Source organism: Nerophis lumbriciformis, linkage group LG28 (assembly GCF_033978685.3).
Source record: "Nerophis lumbriciformis linkage group LG28, RoL_Nlum_v2.1, whole genome shotgun sequence".
Lineage (NCBI taxonomy): Eukaryota > Metazoa > Chordata > Actinopteri > Syngnathiformes > Syngnathidae > Nerophis > Nerophis lumbriciformis.
Window position 1 is genome coordinate 27,137,525 of NC_084575.2, and position 20,453 is coordinate 27,157,977.

The 20,453-nt window shown below is 41.7% G+C and overlaps 1 protein-coding gene across 1 annotated transcript in view; it reads left to right on the forward strand.

Annotated features, from left to right (window-relative positions):
* LOC133571017 (contactin-4-like) overlaps nucleotides 1-20,453 on the forward strand; it is a 443,628-nt gene that overhangs the window by 214,090 nt on the left and 209,085 nt on the right. The window contains exon 6 of the mRNA XM_061923981.2: nucleotides 10,380-10,583. Within this exon, the coding sequence (XP_061779965.1) occupies nucleotides 10,380-10,583 (204 nt within the window). The remainder of the gene's footprint in view (nucleotides 1-10,379; nucleotides 10,584-20,453) is intronic.

Here is a 20,453-nt window from a genome sequence, read left to right on the forward strand (position 1 = left end):
ACAAGGTATCCCGCTTACATTGCGCCAAACAGCAGAGAGACAAGCCTCAAAACTTCTGGAACCAAAATTTTACTTTTTGGCCACTCGACCATGCAGCCCATTTTTCTTCAAGTGCCTCCTTATTGTGCATCTTGCAACAGCCACACCACACATTTTCAGAGAGTTCTGTATTTCAGCTGAAGTTATTTGTGGATTTTTCTTTGCATCTCGAATAATTTGTCTGGCAGTTGTGGCTGAAATATTTGCTGGTCTACCCGAATCCCTCATTTTCCACTTCTTAATCAGCGTTTGAACACTGCTGATTGGCATTCTCAATCCCTTGGATATCTTTTTATACCCCTTTTCCTGTTTTATGCAGTTCAATTACCTTTTCTCACAGATCCTTTGACAATTCGTTTGCCTTCCCCATGACTCAGAATCCAGAAACATGTGTGCAGCACTGGATGAAAGATGCAATGGTCTGTCAGAAGCCAAAGAACTCACTGACCTTTTATACACACACATTAATTACAAACAAACATGTCACAGGTGAGGATTGGAACCTTGATTAGCCATTCAAACCTGTTTGTGTCAACTTTTGTGTATGTTATCAGATCAAAGTCTTAAACTTTTGATCAGGGTCATTTGGGTACTTTCTTTTGTCATTTTGATTTAAAAAGAGTAAACACAGTTGTTTGCCAGTAAAATGCTTCACACAACCATTAAGCATGAGTGGAAGAAAGGATTTTGTGTTATCATTCATACTCTCTGAAGAATGGCCAAGAAATCATACATTTTCTCAAGGTATGTATGTAAACTTATGAGCACAACCGTATATATATATATATATATATATATATATATATATATATATATATATATATATATATATATATATGTATATGTATGTGTGGGGGAAAAAATCACAAGACTACTTCATCTCTACAGGCCTGTTTCATGAGGGGTTCCCTCAATCATCAGGAGATTTTAATGGAAGCATTCACATACCATGGTTTATATAGGGCACAGAGTGGGTGGGTACAGGCTGGCATAGGGGCGTGGTGATTGGCTCATGTGTTACCTAGGAGGTGTTTCCGTCTGTGGCGGCATGCTGTTACAATTTCGCTGCGCTTGTTGAGGGATGACAGGTCTGGACGGTAAATAATAAACAGTTTCTCTTTCAAGCATAGGTTGCATCTTTTATTACCACTATTGTAAGGTGTGCTGGATGCAAGAATTTGCCATGTTATTGAATATTCAACATTATTGTCTTTGAGGTCCCAAATGTGTTTGCTGAGTTCTGTGGTATTCCGCAGGTTTTGGTTCCTGAAAGAAGCGTTGTGATTGTTCCATCTGGTTTTAAACTCTCCCTCGGTTAATCCTACATATGTGTCGGATGTGTTAATGTCCTTGCGTGTTACCTTAGATTGGTAAACAACTGATGTTTGTAAGCACCCCCCGTTGAGAGGGCAATCAGGTTTCAACTTACAAACATCAGTTGTTTACCAATCTAAGGTATATATATATATATATATATATATATATATATATATATATATATATATATATATATATATATACACATATATATATATATATATATATATATATATATATATATATATATATATATATATATATATATATATATATATATATATATATATATGTATATATATATATATACGTTAGGTCAGAAAAAACACAGAGGCTATATCATCCCTACAAGTCTCTTTCGCAGGTGATAAAATCCTGGGAAACATGCAAAAAAGGCTTGTAGGGATGATATAGGCTTTTTTTTTTTTTTTTTGCAAATATTTTTTATTGAATTTTACAGTTAAAATCACACCTCTGTGTTTTTTCTGACCTAACGTGTATTCCGCTCTACCCCGGTATTAAGCACTGTATAACGGATAAACCACATAAACCTTGACTATATATATATGTGTGTGTGTATATATATATATATATATATATATATATATATATATATATATATATATATATATATATATATATATATATATATTACTGTCAAATAGTTAGTTTTTAAATCAGAATAATCACACTCTAGTTCTGTGATTAATCACATGACTAAAATTTGCTCTAGAAAATACCCTAATATTTGGATACACATGCAATTGTGTAGTCAGAATGTCATACAGTAACAATTTCAAGTCACTGACTTGCTCAAAACTTGGTGACAGTAAGTACAGTAAGAACTAAGTGCACATTTTTTTTGTGTGTGTCTTAAATAGAAATATTGCCTGCCTAACTTAACAGAATAAAAGTAAACATATTTCTTTAACAGGAGTCTGCTCTGCTTAACTAAAAAAAAAACAAATTAATTCAGTGTGCAGCTTCATGATAGAGCAGGTATCCAATTGTTATCGCTATGAACGCTGCTGTGCTGTGAAGAGAGGTGACTGGAGACATTTCAATTGTGCTTTATTAATGAATAATAAGTGAGATTATTGTTTTTATGCAATGTTGAGTAATATGTCATTAAATAAAAGCATCACACAGACTCATAGCTCATTGAAGTGGAATAAATGGCACGCCACTAATGGTTGAAGTCACATGCCTCTCTTCTCTTACCAAAGACGATTACGTTTTTCAAAGGGATATTTGGCCACCCTATTTAAGTAGCATTCAGGCTGGCGACGCCACCCTTTCGGTCATGTTTTTCTTTAAGATGCTATTTTAAACTTGATGTGTGCTGATCATAAGAAATATTGTTGCTGCAATACTAACTAATTACCTCAGTTTTATCTAATGTTCCATCGAGGTTAATTTTGAGGCGAAAATGGGCACAGAGCACATCACTCTGTTGTGTGATGCCTCTACATAATGCGGCATAGGTCAAAACAAACACTTTGATTCATTTATGGTAATGCAATATTTACTATATACAATATTTAACTGTCAGGTTCAAACACTGATGACATTTATTAAACAGACAAAGAAGCAAGGAATTAAACAGAGACAGAATTAAATTTGGCTCAATTGACGAGAAACGTCTGGGCTGTACTCTCGCACAGTCTCCCACCACGCTCTGACGAAAGATTGTACGCCTCCTCTTTTATTTGGACTTTCCCTGATTACATGGCAACAGCTGTTTCTAAAGGAAAGGGGTCGTAAACAGCCGCTGCCTTTGGTCACAAAACAGTTCAAAGAAAAGGTGCCTGGAGGGGAGTCAGGCCCTGCTTCCTCTCCGCTTTGTAGATCTCGGGTCAAGACAAAAATCTTCCTGTGGATTACAATACATCAAAGAAACCAACACCCTCGTGTCGCTCCCCATCCTACACAGTGGAGTTTTACAAGCCTTTTGCTTGGTAAGATCAAAGACAGCTTTTGTCTGTTCGCCGGGAACTCATGGCAACACAAAGTTTTGTGATAACTTAGATATAATTATTCTGACATTTCATTGACAGTCTTAATATACAGTGTATATAAAGTTTGTGTTATGTGTGACCATGTGTGTTGACTTTTTATGTTGGTTGATTTTTTATTTATTTCAAAAAAAATAAATTGTGCCATGACTAGGGAAGGTTGTTTGGATTGGGACGTATAAGTAAATACTGTGCTGACGTATACTGACCTGAGATACTCACATTGTCCACAAGATGGCAACAAAGTGGCAACAATAAATTTGCCAAATATTTTAAATTGACCGTGTCCCTCGGGAAGTCCTGTGGGGAGTGCTCAGAGAGTATGGGGTAACGGACTGTCTGATTGTGGCGGTCCGCTCCCTGTATGATCAGTGTCAGAGCTTGGTCTGCATTGCCGGCAGTAAGTCGGACACGTTTCCAGTGAGGGTTGGACTCCGCCAAGGCTGCCCTTTGTCACCGATTCTGTTCATAACTTTTATGGATAGAATTTCTAGGCGCAGTCAGGGCGTTGAGGGTATCTGGTTTGGTGGATGCAGGATTAGGTCTCTGCTTTTTGCAGATGATGTGGTCCTGATGGCTTCATCTGGCCAAGATCTTCAGCTCTCACTGGATTGGTTCGCAGCCGATTGTGAAGCGACTGAGAAGGGAATCAGCACCTCCAAGTTCGAGTCCATGGTTCTCGTCCGGAAAAGGGTGGAGTGCCATCTCCGGGTTGGGGAGAAGATATTGCCCCAAGTGGAGGAGTTCAAGCACCTCGGAGTCTTGTTCACGAGTGAGGGAAGAGTGGATCGTGAGATCGACAGGCGGATCGGTGCGGCATCTTCAGTAATGCGGACGCTGTATCGATCCGTTGTGGTGAAGAAGGAGCTGAGCCGGAAGGCAAAGCTCTCAATTTACGGGTCGAGCTACGTTCCCATCCTCACCTATGGTCATGAGCTTTGGGTTATGACCGAAAGGACAAGATCACGGGTACAAGCGGCCGAACTGAGTTTCCTCCGCCGGGTGGCGGGGCTCTCCCTTAGAGATAGGGAGAGAAGCTCTGCCATCCGGGAGGAGCTCAAAGTAAAGGTTATATACCTATGTATATATATGTATATGTATATATATATGTATATATATAAATATATAAATATATATATATATATATATATATATATATATATATATATATATATATATATATATATATATATATATATATATATATATGTATGAAATACTTGACTTGGTGAATTCTAGTTGTCAATATACTCCTCCCCTCTTAACCACGCCCCCAACCACGCCCCTCCCCACCCCCGACCACGCCCCCACGCCCCCACCTCCCGAAATCGGAGGTCTCAAGGTTGGCATGTATGCTCCCACGGCACACCAGACTGTATCTCACGGCCGCGGCACAGTGGTTGAAAAACACTGCACTAGAAAAACACTGCTTAAGGGCAGTGGTCCCCAACCACCGGGCCGCCGCCCAGTACCGGTCCGTGGATCGATTGGTACCGGGCCGCACAGGAAATAAAAAATACCAAAAAAAATTAAAAAAATATTTTTTTATTTTTTTATTAAATCAACATAAAAAAAACACAAGATACACTTACAATTAGTGCACCAACCCAAAAAACCTTCCTCCCCCATTTATACTCATTCACACTCATTCGCACAAAAGGGTTGTTTCTTTCTGTTATTAATATTCTGGTTCCTACATTATATATCAATATATATCAATACAGTCTGCAAGGGATACAGTCCGTAAGCACACATGATTGTATTTTTTTATGAACTTTTTTTTTCACCTGCCATCATGGAAAGAAAAAAAATGTGTAAAGAAAAAAAAATTATTAAATTGTTATATGTATCCAGTGATTATACTATATAGTTATTTTCCGTTTAACTTCACCAGTTTTAGATTATTTTTATTCAAAATCGCTGAATTTTCACATTTGCCGTTCAAATACTGAGAAGAGACGGTGCGGTGAACAGCAGCCAGTCGAGGCACGTCACTCAGTGCCTCAACATGGATTGCGGACTCGACTAACTGCTGGCCTGCTGTGCAGTGGGGCCGTATTGCTATATGAATTATATTATACATTTCCATAGTTTAGTTAGCTGAGGTATATAATGTACAGTGTATTTTGTCAACAACTGTATGTGTGTAACGTATTTCTTGTGCTGAGCGATCATAAAACTGCTGCGAAGACGCACTGTGTGAGGCTCGCGTAATCCCGCCTCCTGGTGCCGGTTATTGCACCTCCGCCGCAGACTGCACCCCCTCCCCCCCCCCCCCCCCCCACCCCGACGGGAGCGCCACACCAACCAAAGCCCACACCCAAACCCTCCATGTGCAAGACCGAATCCACCCAAAAAAAGTCACTTAACAAGAAGCCAAAAAGTGCAAAAACAACATTGCTCGCGCCGGAGGAGCCGTGAACGACTGCAGGGACACAACATTAGGTACACCTGCAGACTGCAGCACAGATTTCATATTTCATTCATTCACAACTCCTCCAACACCAACACCACTGTTCCCGCACTTATAAGTAACGGTAAGACCATAATAACGTTTTTTTTTTTAATAAATGTGCTTTTTTGTGTGCTACAGTTTGTATGTGTAAAGTTAAAGTTAAGTTAAAGTACCAATGATTGTCACACACACACTAGGTGTAATGAAATGTGTCCTCTGCATTTGACCCATCCCCTTGCTCACCCCCTGGGATGTGAGGGGAGCAGTGGGCAGCAGCAGCGCCGCGCCCGGGAATAATTGTTGGTGATTTAACCCCCAATTCCAACCCTTGATGCTGAGTGCCAAGCAGGGAAGAATGCTGGTATGAGCTTTTAAACTTAACCCGTTAACTGCTGCCAATCAAATGGTGAATAAGATACTCTTTATGGTTCATATGTTTGTAAATCTGACTGTGATGAAGTCAGTGCCTCACCAGTCATGAACCTCACCCCACGTCACTGGTCAGAGGTCCCCTAAAGGTGACTCTGTAAACAGAGCGATGTCCCCATTAAGTAAGCATCGCCAGAACACACACACACCCTGCCTTCAAGTGTCTTTCATCCCCACTGACATCTGCTTCGTCATCACACTGCTCACGCACTCCCGCCAAACCATCATTTTAAGACCCAAATGGTGAGGATCAGCTGGCTTTATCATCCGCTTGCACAGTGGCTGCACACGTTTGCGGCTTTATGTATCGTGCCGCGCTGTAACAAATGGTCAATCAGGTGGGGGAGACCATGAAGGAAAAGGGCACCTCCCTGACCGCTGAGTGTAATTGCTACACCGTTAATAAAGCCGTGCAGGGTAAACATGCTGCAGAATATGTACTACCATTTTTTAAAACTGCATCGGTTAGATCTGCTCGGCTCATTCCTAAGGCCTTGTGCAATATGTGTATCAGATGTTCACAAGTGAATGGCAGTGGTCGGGTGTAAAAAAAAAAAAAAAGGCTATAAAAACAATCCATTTAAAACCACAGTTATCTGTGACCATTTCATTTTTATAAGGGCTCCTCGTCTGGCAGCATTCCCTGGCTATGTGGTCGTTTGTATGCTGGGTCTGTCACAGAGATCTTTGGCTCGCCGAACACAAGATACTTTTCAGTTACAATTTCACATTGTTTATTTGTATTCCCCTGAACATTGGTATGCATTGGAACATCCAGAAGATGCAGGCGTTTGGTGCATTAAGGCTGTGGTCATAACTATGTATTTGTTGTTGAGGCGAATGTGCATTTCTGTTGGTTTACTCAAAATTAGATTCATTTTCTTTTAAAGTGAAACAATACATATTTTAGATATTTGTGCGCAAGAAAACTAAAAGCCCTTATCAATCAATCAATGTTTAATTATAAACCCCGTTTCCATATGAGTTGGGAAATTGTGTAAATAAAAACGGAATACAATGATTTGCAAATCCTTTTCAACCCATAGTCAGTTGAATATGCTACAAAGACAACATATTTGATGTTCAAACTGATAAACTTTTTTTTTTTTTTGCAAATAATCATTAACTTTGGAACACGTGACAAAGAAGTTGGGAAAGGTGGCAAAAAATACTGATAAAGTTGAGGAATGCTCATCAAACACTTATTTGGAACATCCCACAGGTGAACAGGCAAATTGGGAACAGGTGGGTGCCATGATTGGGTATGAAAGTAGATTCCATGAAATGCTCAGTCATTCACAAACAAGGATGGGGCGAGGGTCACCACTTTGTCAACAAATGCGTGAGCAAATTCTTGAACAGTTTAAGAAAAACCTTTCTCAACCAGCTATTGCAAGGAATTTAGGGATTTCACCATCTACGGTCCGTATTATCATCAAAGGGTTCAGAGAATCTGGAAAAATCACTGCACGTAAGCAGCTAAGCCCGTGACCTTCGATCCCACAGGCTGTACTGCATCAACAAGCGACATCAGTGTGTAAAGGATATCACCACATGGGCTCAGGAACACTTCAGAAACCCACTGTCAGTAACTACAGTTGGTCGCTACATCTGTAAGTGCAAGTTAAAACTCTCCTATGCAAGGCGAAAACTGTTTCTCAACAACACCCAGAAACGCCGTCGGCTTCGCTGGGCCCGAGCTCATCTAAGATGGACTGATACAAAGTGGAAAAGTGTTCTGTGGTCTGACGAGTCCACATTTCAAATTGTTTTTGGAAACTGTAGACATGGTGTCCTCCGAACCAAAGAGGAAAAGAACCATCCTGATTGTTATAGGCGCAAAGTTGAAAAGCCAGCATCTGTGATGGTATGGGGGTGTATTAGTGCCCAAGACTTGGGTAACTTACACATCTGTGAAGGCACCATTAATGCTGAAAGGTACATACAGGTTTTGGAGCAACATATGTTGCCATCCAAGCAACGTTACCATGGACGCCCCTGCTTATTTCAGCAAGGCAATGCCAAGCCACGTGTTACATCAATGTGGCTTCATAGTAAAAGAGTGCAGGTACTAGACTGGCCTGCCTGTAGTCCAGACCTGTCCCCCATTGAAAATGTGTGGCGCATTATGAAGCTTAAAATACCACAACGGAGACCCCCGGACTGTTGAACAACTTAAGCTGTACATAAAACAAGAATGGGAAATAATTCCACCTGAGAAGCTTAAAAAATGTGTCTCCTCAGTTCCCAATCGTTTACTGAGTGTTGTTAAAAGGAAAGGCCATGTAACACAGTGGTGAACATGCCCTTTCCCAACTACTTTGACACGTGTTGCAGCCATGAAATTCTAAGTTAATTATTATTTGCAAAAAAAAAAAAAAAAGTTTATGAGTTTGAACATCAAATATGTTGTCTTTGTAGTGCTTTCAACGGAATATGGGTTGAAAAGGATTTGCAAATCATTGTATTCCGTTTCCGTGGGGGAACCTGTGTGTTTGAACCTGACAGTAATTTGTTGTGAGTTCATGCAATGTGTTGGTTTTGTTCCTTGGAACAAGGTGATGTTCATTCACGGTTCATTTTGTGCACCAGTAGAAAAAACATATAACTTTGTCTTGAATTTAACAAAAATATATATAATAATATTTTTCGGTGAATGCGCATTTGAAACTGGTGGGGTTCGGTACCTCCAACAAGGTTAAGAACCACTGGTATACTGAGACCGTTGTATTCCGGTGAAAACAATTGTATTGATCCAATGACAAAATTACGTAGGTAAAGTTCAAAGGGAGCTCATTTTAAAGTGAACATAATTAACTTAGATTACCTAGTTATGATCTGAAATGATATTTAACCATGTGTTAACATGTGTTTTGTGGACTTGGAGAAGGCATTCGACCGTGTCCCTCGGGAAGTCCTGTGGGGAGTGCTCAGAGAGTATGGGGTATCGGACTGTCTGATTGTGGCAGTCCGCTCCCTGTTTGATCAGTGTCAGAGCTTGGTCCGCATTGCCGGCAGTAGGTTGGACACGTTTCCGGTGAGGGTTGGACTCCGCCAAGGCTGCCCTTTGTCACCGATTCTGTTCATAACTTTTATGGACAGAATTTCTAGGCGCAGTCAAGGCGTTGAGGGGATCTGGTTTGGTGGCTGCAGGATTAGGTCTCTGCTTTTTGCAGATGATGTGGTCCTGATGGCTTCATCTGGCCAGGATCTTCAGCTCTCACTGGATCGGTTCGGAGCCGAGTGTGAAGCGACTGGGATGAGAATCAGCACCTCCAAGTCCGAGTCCATGGTTCTCGCCCGGAAAAGGGTGGAGTGCCATCTCCGGGTTGGGGAGGAGATCTTGCCCCAAGTGGAGGAGTTCAAGTACCTCGGAGCCTTGTTCACGAGTGAGGGAAGAGTGGATCGTGAGATCGACAGGCGGATCGGTGCGGCGTTTTCAGTAATGCGGACGCTGTATCGATCCGTTGTGGTGAAGAAGGAGCTGAGCCGGAAGGCAAAGCTCTCAATTTACCGGTCGATCTACGTTCCCATCCTCACCTATGGTCATGAGCTTTGGGTTGTGACCGAAAGGACAAGATCACGGGTACAAGCGGCCGAAATGAGTTTCCTCCGCCGGGTGGCGGGGCTCTCCCTTAGAGATAGGGTGAGAAGCTCTGTCATCCGGGGGGAGCTCAAAGTAAAGCCACTGCTCCTCCACATCGAGAGGAGCCAGATGAGGTGGTTCGGGCATCTGGTCAGGATGCCATCCGAACGCCTCCCTCGGGAGGTGTTTAGGGCACGTCCGACCGGTAGGAGGCCGCGGGGAAGACCCAGGACACGTTGGGAAGACTATGTCTCCCGGCTGGCCTGGGAACGCTTCGGGGTCCCACAGGAAGAGCTGGACGAAGTGGCTGGGGAGAGGGAAGTCTGGGCTTCCCTGCTTAGGCTGCTGCCCCCGCGACCCGACCTCGGATAAGCGGAAGAAGATGGATGGATGGATGGATAAAAAAATCGGATTAAGTGTGTTTCTTTGACATTAACCCTTTGCTTTGTATGTCGTACGTTTGCAGTAGTCAGTCTTTACATGGCGCCTACTTGCTGAATTCTCATGAATCATTCTTCTTCCGTCTTTATCTCAACAGATCTGGAATTTACCTGGATTTTCAACGAGTATCCAACTTTTGTGAAGCAGGACACCCGTCGTTTTATCTCGCAGGAGACGGGGAATCTCTACATCGCTAAAGTCGAACCCTCGGATGTGGGCAACTACACCTGTGTCGTGACCCACCCCGTGACCAAGACTCGGGTCCAGGGACCACCTACACCGCTGGTGCTCCGAACTGATGGTAAGCTCAGTTTCTCAAACACGTGTATGGCACAAGACAAACTCTGCTGACTTGTGCATGGGTCCATACTTGACAGCGTCAAGGTTAGGACAATTCCAACGGTCCTGTAGGTTTGTGGTGACGACAGCTGCCGCAGGGGCATGTGTTTGGTTTTTTTTTAACCCTGTGCTATTCTAATCAATATATGGCCAAAAATGAGGTGAGCTAACATGATACTATGTTTAAACACAGAGAAAAAGCAAGCTACAGTTCAGTTACACGAATATCAGGCAAAAAAGAGATGGTTTGCTGAACAAAAAGTTGCTTTATTACAAGCGAGGATCATAATGCAGGACTGCAGTACCTGGAGGAGGGTGAGTCAAAAAAAATGAGGCACTCCTAACTCGGAGGAGCCATACCACAGTCTTATATTCCTTCTTTCACACCTACTCAGTGGCCTAGTGGTTAGAGTGTCCGCTCTGAGATCGGTAGGTCGTGAGTTCGAACCCCAGCCGAGTCATACCAAAGACTATAAAAATGGGACCCATTACCTCCCTGCTTGGCACTCAGCATCAAGGGTTGGAATGTGGGGTTGAATCACCAAAAATGATTCCCTGGCGCGGCCATTGCTGGAGCTCACTGCTCCCCTCACCTCCCAGGGGATGGGTCAAATGCAGAGGACAAATTTTCACCAATGATTGTGTGACAATCATTGGTACTTTAACTTTAATCAACTAATGCGTTGAGAACTGTAATCATTGCATTCACCGGACAACAAAGTCAACATCACCAAATTTGCAGTTATTAGGATAATAGTGAGAGTCCAGTCCATAGTGGATCTAACATAATAGTGAGAGTCCAGTCCATAGTGGATCTAACATAATAGTGAGAGTCCAGTCCATAGTGGATCTAACATAATAGTGAGAGTCCAGTCCATAGTGGATCTAACATAATAGTGAGAGTCCAGTCCATAGTGGATCTAACATAGTAGTGAGAGTCCAGTCCATAGTGGATCTAACATAATGGTGTGAGAGTCCAGTCCATAGTGGATCTAACATAATGGTGTGAGAGTCCAGTCCATAGTGGATCTAACATAATAGTGAGAGTCCAGTCCATAGTGGATCTAACATAATAGTGAGAGTCCAGTCCATAGTGGATCTAACATAATGGTGTGAGAGTCCAGTCCACAGTGGATCTAACATAATAGTGAGAGTCCAGTCCATCGTGGATCTAACATAATAGTGAGAGTCCAGTCCATAGTGGATCTAACATAATAGTGAGAGTCCAGTCCATAGTGGATCTAACATAATTGTGAGAGTCCAGTCCATAGTGGATCTAACATAATTGTGAGAGTCCAGTCCATAGTGGATCTAACATAATAGTGTGAGAGTCCAGTCCATAGTGGATCTAACATAATAGTGAGAGTCCAGTCCATAGTGGATCTAACATAATAGTGTAAGAGTCCAGTCCATAGTGTATCTAACATAATAGTGAGAGTCCAGTCCATAGTGGATCTAACATAATAGTGAGAGTTCAGTCCATAGTGGATCTAACATAATAGTGAGAGTCCAGTCCATAGTGGATCTAACATAATAGTGTGAGAGTCCAGTCCATAGTGGATCTAACATAATAGTGACAGTCCAGTCCATAGTGGATCTAACATAATAGTGAGAGTCCAGTCCACAGTGGATCTAACATAATAGTGAGAGTCCAGTCCATAGTGGATCTAACATAATAGTGAGAGTCCAGTCCATAGTGGATCTAACATAATAGTCAGAGTCCAGTCCATAGTGGATGTAACATAATAGTGTGAGAGTCCAGTCCATAGTGGATCTAACATAATTGTGAGAGTCCAGTCCATAGTGGATCTTACATAATAGTGTGAGAGTCCAGTCCATAGTGCATCTAACATAATAGTGAGAGTCCAGTCCACAGTGGATCTAACATAATAGTGAGAGTCCAGTCTATAGTGGATCTAACATAATAGTGAGAATCCAGTCCATAGTGGATCTAACATAGTAGTGAGAGTCCAGTCCATAGTGGATCTAACATAATAGTGAGAGTCCAGTCCATAGTGGGGCCAGCAGGAGACCATCCCGAGCAGAGACGGGTCAGCAGCGCAGAGATGTCCCCAACCGATGCACAAGCGAGTGGTCCACCCCGGGTCCCGACTCTGGACAGCCAGCACTTCATCCATGGCCACCGGACCTGTGAAGAAAAGAAACGGCAGATCAACTGATCTAAAAAGGGGGTTTATTTAAAGGCTAGAGTATACAAATGAGTTTTAAGATGGGATGGAAAAAAAATAAAGTACCGGTGTTTTTCAGAGGCAGTATAGTAATGTTTTTAATTCATTAGTACCGTGGTACTTTATTAGTACCGGTACACCATACAACCCTCATACAAAGTTAATCCACTATATTATATAATTACCAGACTTTTGTATTAACAGTCCAATACTGCACAAAAGTGTTTAGTTTCGAGCTTCTTATTGGTCCAGCTTCCATATTCCTTTGTATACCCAATTAGAAGAAATACTAGTGTTACTAGCAGGCAAGACGGAGCAGGGACAAGGAACTGTGCGGTTGGTCTTCAGACATTTGAGAGCTGCTGTGTGGGAGAGAGTATATGTTGAAATGGGAAAAAAAAGGGGTTCTCGAGTTCCTGCCCGCCGTTTTGTCTTCATACCAGCGGTCATAGTGAAGATTGATGATCGGTAATGATGTCCATTTCTTAAGATCTTAGCCATCGACCCGAAGTTTGCGATCAGCGTAATGGGCTCCCCTGATCTCAATCATCATTTGTCCCAGAGTAGTCAGTCGTTGGCTGTCATGAAGGCTGCCGTGATTAGTGGTAATTGTGGAAGGGAATAACAAACGTTGCAATGCGCTCTGTGAAATCAATGTGCAAAAAATAAAAAAAAATCTTAGAATGACCAAAATACTGTAATTATTATCGTATTTTTCGGACCATAGGGCATACTTGCCAACCTTGAGACCTCCGATTTCGGGAGGTGGGGAGCGGAGGGCGTGGTCAGGGGTGGGGCGGGGCGTGGTTGGGGGCGTGGTTAAGAGGGGAGGAGTATATTGACAGCTAGAATTCACCAAGTCAAGTATTTCATACATATATACTGTTACGTTTTTGACCAGTTGTTCCTCCCAGGGAATTCAAGTCACAATTCGCTCCCAAGTTCTTTCCGACACTTAAAGCTGAGTTGAAAAACCACCAGAGACAGAATAGTTATTTTGTTGTATATTCTCAAAGCTTTGCCAATATACATTTTGATTGAGACCAGTCCAACCCTAGAACCTTCTATCGCGCACACCCAAAATGGTCTGTCTTCCCAACGCCAAAAACCTCTCTTTCCTTCCCCCTCCCTAGCCAAAACAAAATGCTAGTCAAAACACATTCCAAAGAACTCAAGGGCAACACACACAGTATACTTGCTGACAGAGCATCAAGAGAAGAAATGGAAGAAGTACAACTTAAATTCGGATATATGTAAATATCTGCCTCCGACAATACATATATATACATACATACATACATACATACATACACACATACATATATATATATATATATATATATACATCCTGAAAATATGCAAAAAAAAATGTGTTTAGATAACTGATACTTCAAACTTGCATAAATAAATATTAAGGAATATAACATAACTTGGCTTCTGAGACCTTCAAAATGTAATGAATACAATGCTAAAGTTGTTGATAAACAAACAATTATTTTAATAATTAAATATGGTCATTTTAAATGAATTAATATGATAATTTAAAATTAATTATTTCAAATATGTTTATTTTAATGTATAATTCTATGGCTGGATGTAATAAGGAGTCATAAAAAATACAAATAAAAATACAATTAATTTAGATGTTTTTAGCAAAATATAGTAAAAATGTATTTCGGTTTTTTTTTTTAAATAAATAAATATATTTATTTTTAGGTAAGATCAACATAATAATACAATTTATCTCTAGTCTGGATGATTTAGTTCTTGTCATCCTGTTGTCCTCCCGTCATGAAAAAAGGCTGTCCTCACTCAGGTCCGCATGGAGCTGGAGGGGGCGTGGCCTCCAGCTCCGGCTGAAAATCGATAGATTTTCGGGAGAATATTTGTCCCGGGAGGTTTTCGGGAGAGGCGCTGAATTTTGGGAGTCTCCCGGAAAATTCGGGAGGGTTGGCAAGTATGTCATAGGGTGCACCGGATTAAAAAGACCGGGTCTATTCAGGTCTTTTTTCATACAGAAGGCGCATAAGGTGCATTAAAGGGGTCATTTTATGATTTTTTCTAAATTTAAAACACTATCTTGTGGTCTACATAACATGTAATGGTGGTTCTTTGGTCAAAATGTTGCATAGATGATGTTTTACAGATCATCTTCAAGTTTCTGAGTGTCGCTTCAGGGTGCGCCGTTTTGTGGGCGGTCTTATTTACGTGGCTCACCTTCGACGACGTCTTCTCCCCGTCATCTTTGTTGTAGCGGTGTAGCGTGCAAGGACGGGAGTGGAAGAAGTGTCAAAAAGATGGAGCTAACTGTTATAATGACATTCAGACTTTACTTCAATCAATAACCGAGCAGCATCTCCTCATCCGTGACTCACTAGTGCAGGGGTCGACAACCTTTACCAGTCAAAGTGCCATTTTGACCAGTTTCACAAATTAAAGAAAACAATGGGAGCCACAAAAATCTTTTGAAATTTAAAATGAAATAACACTGCATACACAGTTGTTTTTTCTTGATTTGTGCTACGTATAAACCAAGGGTCTCAGACACGCGGCCCACACCTTAATATGAAAATTGAATATTAGTGCGGCCCGCGGGTTTTACATGATTGGCGCTTGACAGCGTGCCGGCCCGGCCCAGCCACACGTTGTGTGGGTTTCAACTTGCTCACGTAAGTGACAGCAAGGCATACTTTCTCAACAACCACACAGGTTACACTGACGGTGGCGGTATAAAAAACTTTAACTCTCTTACTAATAATGCGCCACACTGTGAACCCACACCAAACAAGAATGACAAACACATTTTGGGAGAACATCTGCACCGTAACACAACATAAACACAACAGAACAAACACCCAGAATCCCATGCAGCCCTAACTCTTCCGGGCTACATTATACACCCCCCGCTACCAAACCCCGCCCACCTCAACCGACGCACAAGGGGGGAGTTTGTTGATGTGTGGGGGAGCAGGGTTGGGGTGGGGGCGGGGTTTGGTGGTAGCAGGGGTGTATAATGTAGCCCGGAAGAGTCAGGGCTCAATGGGATTCTGGGTATTTGTTCTGTTGTGTTTATGTTGTGTTAAGGTGCAGATATTCTCCCAAAATGTGTTTGTCATTCTTGTTTGGTTTTGGTTCAAAGTGTGGTGCATTATTAGTAAGAGTGTTAAAGTTGTTTTATATGGCCACCGTCAGTGTAACCTGTGTGGCTGTTGACCAAGTATGCCTTGCTGTCACTTACGTGTGCAAGCAGAAGACGCATATAACAAGAGGCTGGGCTGGCACGCTGTTAATACATATTGTAAGGGCGCTAAATGCTGTACCATCATGGCACGCCCTTATTATTGTTGTAAGGGTGAATATTAATCCCGGGAGTTTTCTGCGAGAGGCACCGAAATCCGGAAGTCTCCTGGGAAAATCGGGGGGGTCGGCAAGTATGCAACTGAGCCGCATCAGAGTGATCAAAGAACCGCATGCGGCTCCGGAGCCGCGGGTTGCCGACCCCTGCACTAGTGCAACAACAACGCCCGGAAATGTGTCCCGTGGAAAACCGTCCGACCGGAACTCTCTAATAACTAAAGGTCCTTGGGTGAATTATGTAAACTCACTACACCGGTATGTTTTAGCGCTTTCATAGCGAGATATAAGTTAGAACTTTACACTACTTTATATTAGAAATGGCAACAGTAGAGGATGAATGTCCCATAACAAGAAGATAGAGAAAAAGAAGAAGCTTATCGACTACGGCATTGGCACAGACTACAGTGGCGGACGTGTGTAAATTTTCAGCACTTATGCAGATCCCAAATACACATCAGCAGGTACCAGAAGATAAGAAAAGTTGGTTTTGCATAATAATTTGAAACAAAACGCCAGATAATATGTCTACTAATGGGTGCCATTTTGCGGTCCTTATACACACACCATAGTAATACTTGTACCTCTGACTACGGTTGCCGTAATGGGCCGACAGTCCATCAAGCGGTGCGACTTCAAAGTCGTACTAAAACATTTTGACAGAGTTTTGAGTGCTGTGTGTAATGTTCTTTATTTTCAATGGAACATTTAAAGTTTTGGTGTTGTTTACTGGCTTCATATTGCAGTCTACACGTACTGGTCACACGTATCATTACACCATGCGCCAAATTAAAGTTGCTTCGAGGTCGGTAAGCACAACCAGAATTATTCTGTACAGTAGGCGCACCGGTTTAGAAGGCGTACTGTCGAGTTTTGAGAAAATGAAAGGATTTTAAGTGCGCCCTATAGTCCGAAAATTATGGTATACTTATCTCATATTATTTGCAAATAGTCTCAAAATATGATGCCAAAGATTACACCGTGTTAATCGGATAAAGCAAATGGTAGATGTATTACAGTCTGTCCACATACAGTTTTGTTTAGAAATTATAATGATCATATTAGGCATTGATGTTTATTTTGGAGACATTCCTCAATAACTGCCGATTTCAAGAATCCAAACAATAGTGATTTTAACACAGGGAGGACTACCTCCAAATTCACCTCAAATCAAAAGCTTGACAGCTGAAACGAGTGTTCTGGTTTTTGAACGGATAACGAAAGCTGACATTAAGCTTCTGGGATAGCCCTCCCAAAGGACATGCTTTAAAAACCGGGTCAGTGCCTGCAAACCAGCCAATTTTAGATGAACGCTACCAATTCTGCCAATAAGAGTGGTCAAATATCCGGCCAGAATTATGCCAGAAGCTTGATGTCGGATACAAAAAGTGTACGGTTAAAGGGGAACATTATCACCATTTCAGAAGGGTTAAAACCTTGGGGAGACCGGATGCAATGGACAGCGAGTGGGTCTAGCATAATATTGTGAAAGTCCAGTCCATAGTGGATCTAACATAACAGTGAGAGTCCAGTCCATAGTGGATCTAACATAATAGTGAGAGTCCAGTCCATAGTGGATCTAACATAATAGTGAGAGTCCAGTCCATAGTGGATCTAACATAATAGTGAGAGTCCAGTCCATAGTGGATCTAACATAATAGTGAGAGTTCAGTCCATAGTGGATCTAACATAATAGTGAGAGTCCAGTCCATAGTGGATCTAGCATAATAGTGAGAGTCCAGTCCATAGTGGATCTAACATAATAGTGAGAGTCCAGTCCGTAGTGGATCTAACATAATAGTGAGAGTCCAGTCCATAGTGGATCTAACATAATAGTGTGAGAGTCCAGTCCATAGTGGATCCAACATAATAGTGAGAGTCCAGTCCATAGTGGATCTAACATAATAGTGAGAGTCCAGTCCATAGTGGATCTAGCATAATAGTGAGAGTCCAGTCCATAATGGATCTAACATAATAGTGAGAGTCCAGTCCATAGTGGATCTAACATAATAGTGAGAGTCCAGTCCATAGTGGATCTAACATAATAGTGAGAGTCCAGTCCACAGTGGAGCTAACATAATAGTGAGAGTCCAGTCCATAGTGGATCTAGCATAATAGTGAGAGTCCAGTCCATAGTGGATCTAACATAATAGTGAGAGTCCAGTCCATTGTGGATCTAACATAATAGTGAGAGTCCAGTCCATTGTGGATCTAACATAATAGTGAGAGTCCAGTCCATAGTGGATCTAACATAATATTGTGAGAGTCCAGTCCATAGTGGATCTAACATAATAGTGTGAGAGTCCAGTCCATAGTGGATCTAACATAATAGTGAGAGTCCAGTCCATAGTGGATCTAACATAATAGTGAGAGTCCAGTCCATAGTGGATCTAACATAATAGTGTGAGAGTCCAGTCCATAGTGGATCTATCATAATAGTGAGAGTCCAGTCCATAGTGGATCTAACATAATAGTGAGAGTCCAGTCCATAGTGGATCTAACATAATAGTGAGAGTCCAGTCTATAGTGGATCTAACATAATAGTGAGAGTCCAGTCCATAGTGGATCTAACATAATAGTGTGAGTCCAGTCCATAGTGGATCCAACATAATAGTGAGAGTCCAGTCCATAGTGGATCTAACATAATAGTGAGAGTCCAGTCCATAGTGGATCTAACATAATAGTGAGAGTCCAGTCCATAGTGGATCTAACATAATAGTGAGAGTCCAGTCCATAGTGGATCTAACATAATAGTGTGAGAGTCCAGTCCATAGTGGATCCAACATAATAGTGAGAGTCCAGTCCATAGTGGATCTAACATAATAGTGAGAGTCCAGTCCATAGTGGATCCAACATAATAGTGAGAGTCCAGTCCATAGTGGATCTAACATAATAGTGAGAGTCCAGTCCATAGTGGATCTAACATAATAGTGTGAGAGTCCAGTCCATAGTGGATCCAACATAATAGTGAGAGTCCAGTCCATAGTGGATCTAACATAATATTGTGAGAGTCCAGTCCACAGTGGATCTAACATAATAGTGAGAGTCCAGTCCATAGTGGATCTAACATAATAGTGAGAGTCCAGTCCATAGTGGATCTAACATAATAGTGAGAGTCCAGTCCATAGTGGATCTAACATAATAGTGAGAGTCCAGTCCATAGTGGATCTAACATAATAGTGAGAGTCCAGTCCATAGTGGATCTAACATAATATTGTGAGAGTCCAGTCCATAGTGGATCTAACATAATAGTGAGAGTCCAGTCCATAGTGGATCTAACATAATAGTGAGAGTCCAGTCCATAGTGGATCTAACATAATAGTGAGAGTCCAGTCCATAGTGGATCTAACATAATATTGTGAGAGTCCAGTCCATAGTGGATCCAACATAATAGTGAGAGTCCAGTCCATAGTGGATCTAACATAATAGTGAGAGTCCAGTCCATAGTGGATCTAACATAATAGTGTGAGAGTCCAGTCCATAGTGGATCTAACATAATAGTGAGAGTCCAGTCCATAGTGGATCTAACATAATAGTGAGAGTCCAGTCCATAGTGGATCTAACATAATAGTGTGAGAGTCCAGTCCATAGTGGATCTAACATAATAGTGAGAGTCCAGTCCATAGTGGATCTAACATAATAGTGAGAGTCCAGTCCATAGTGGATCTAATATAATAGTGAGAGTCCAGTCCATAGTGGATCTAACATAATAGTGAGAGTCCAGTCCATAGTGGATCTAACATAATAGTGAGAGTCCAGTCCATAGTGGATCTAACATAATAGTGAGAGTCCAGTCCATAGTGGATCTAACATAATAGTGAGAGTCCAGTCCATAGTGGATCTAACATAATAGTGTGAGAGTCCAGTCCATAGTGGATCTAACATAATAGTGAGAGTCCAGTCCATAGCGGATCTAACATAATAGTGAGAGTCCAGTCCATAGTGGATCTAACATAAAAGTGAGAGTCCAGTCCATAGTGGATCTAACATAATAGTGTGAGAGTCCAGTCCAAAGTGGATCTAACATAATAGTGTGAGAGTCCAGTCCATAGTGGATCTAACATAAAAGTGAGAGTCCAGTCCATAGTGGATCTAACATAATAGTGTGAGAGTCCAGTCCAAAGTGGATCTAACATAATAGTGTGAGAGTCCAGTCCATAGTGGATCTAACATAATAGTGAGAGTCCAGTCCATAGTGGATCTAACATAATAGTGAGAGTCCAGTCCATAGTGGATCTAACATAATAGTGAGAGTCCAGTCCATAGTGGATCTAACATAATAGTGAGAG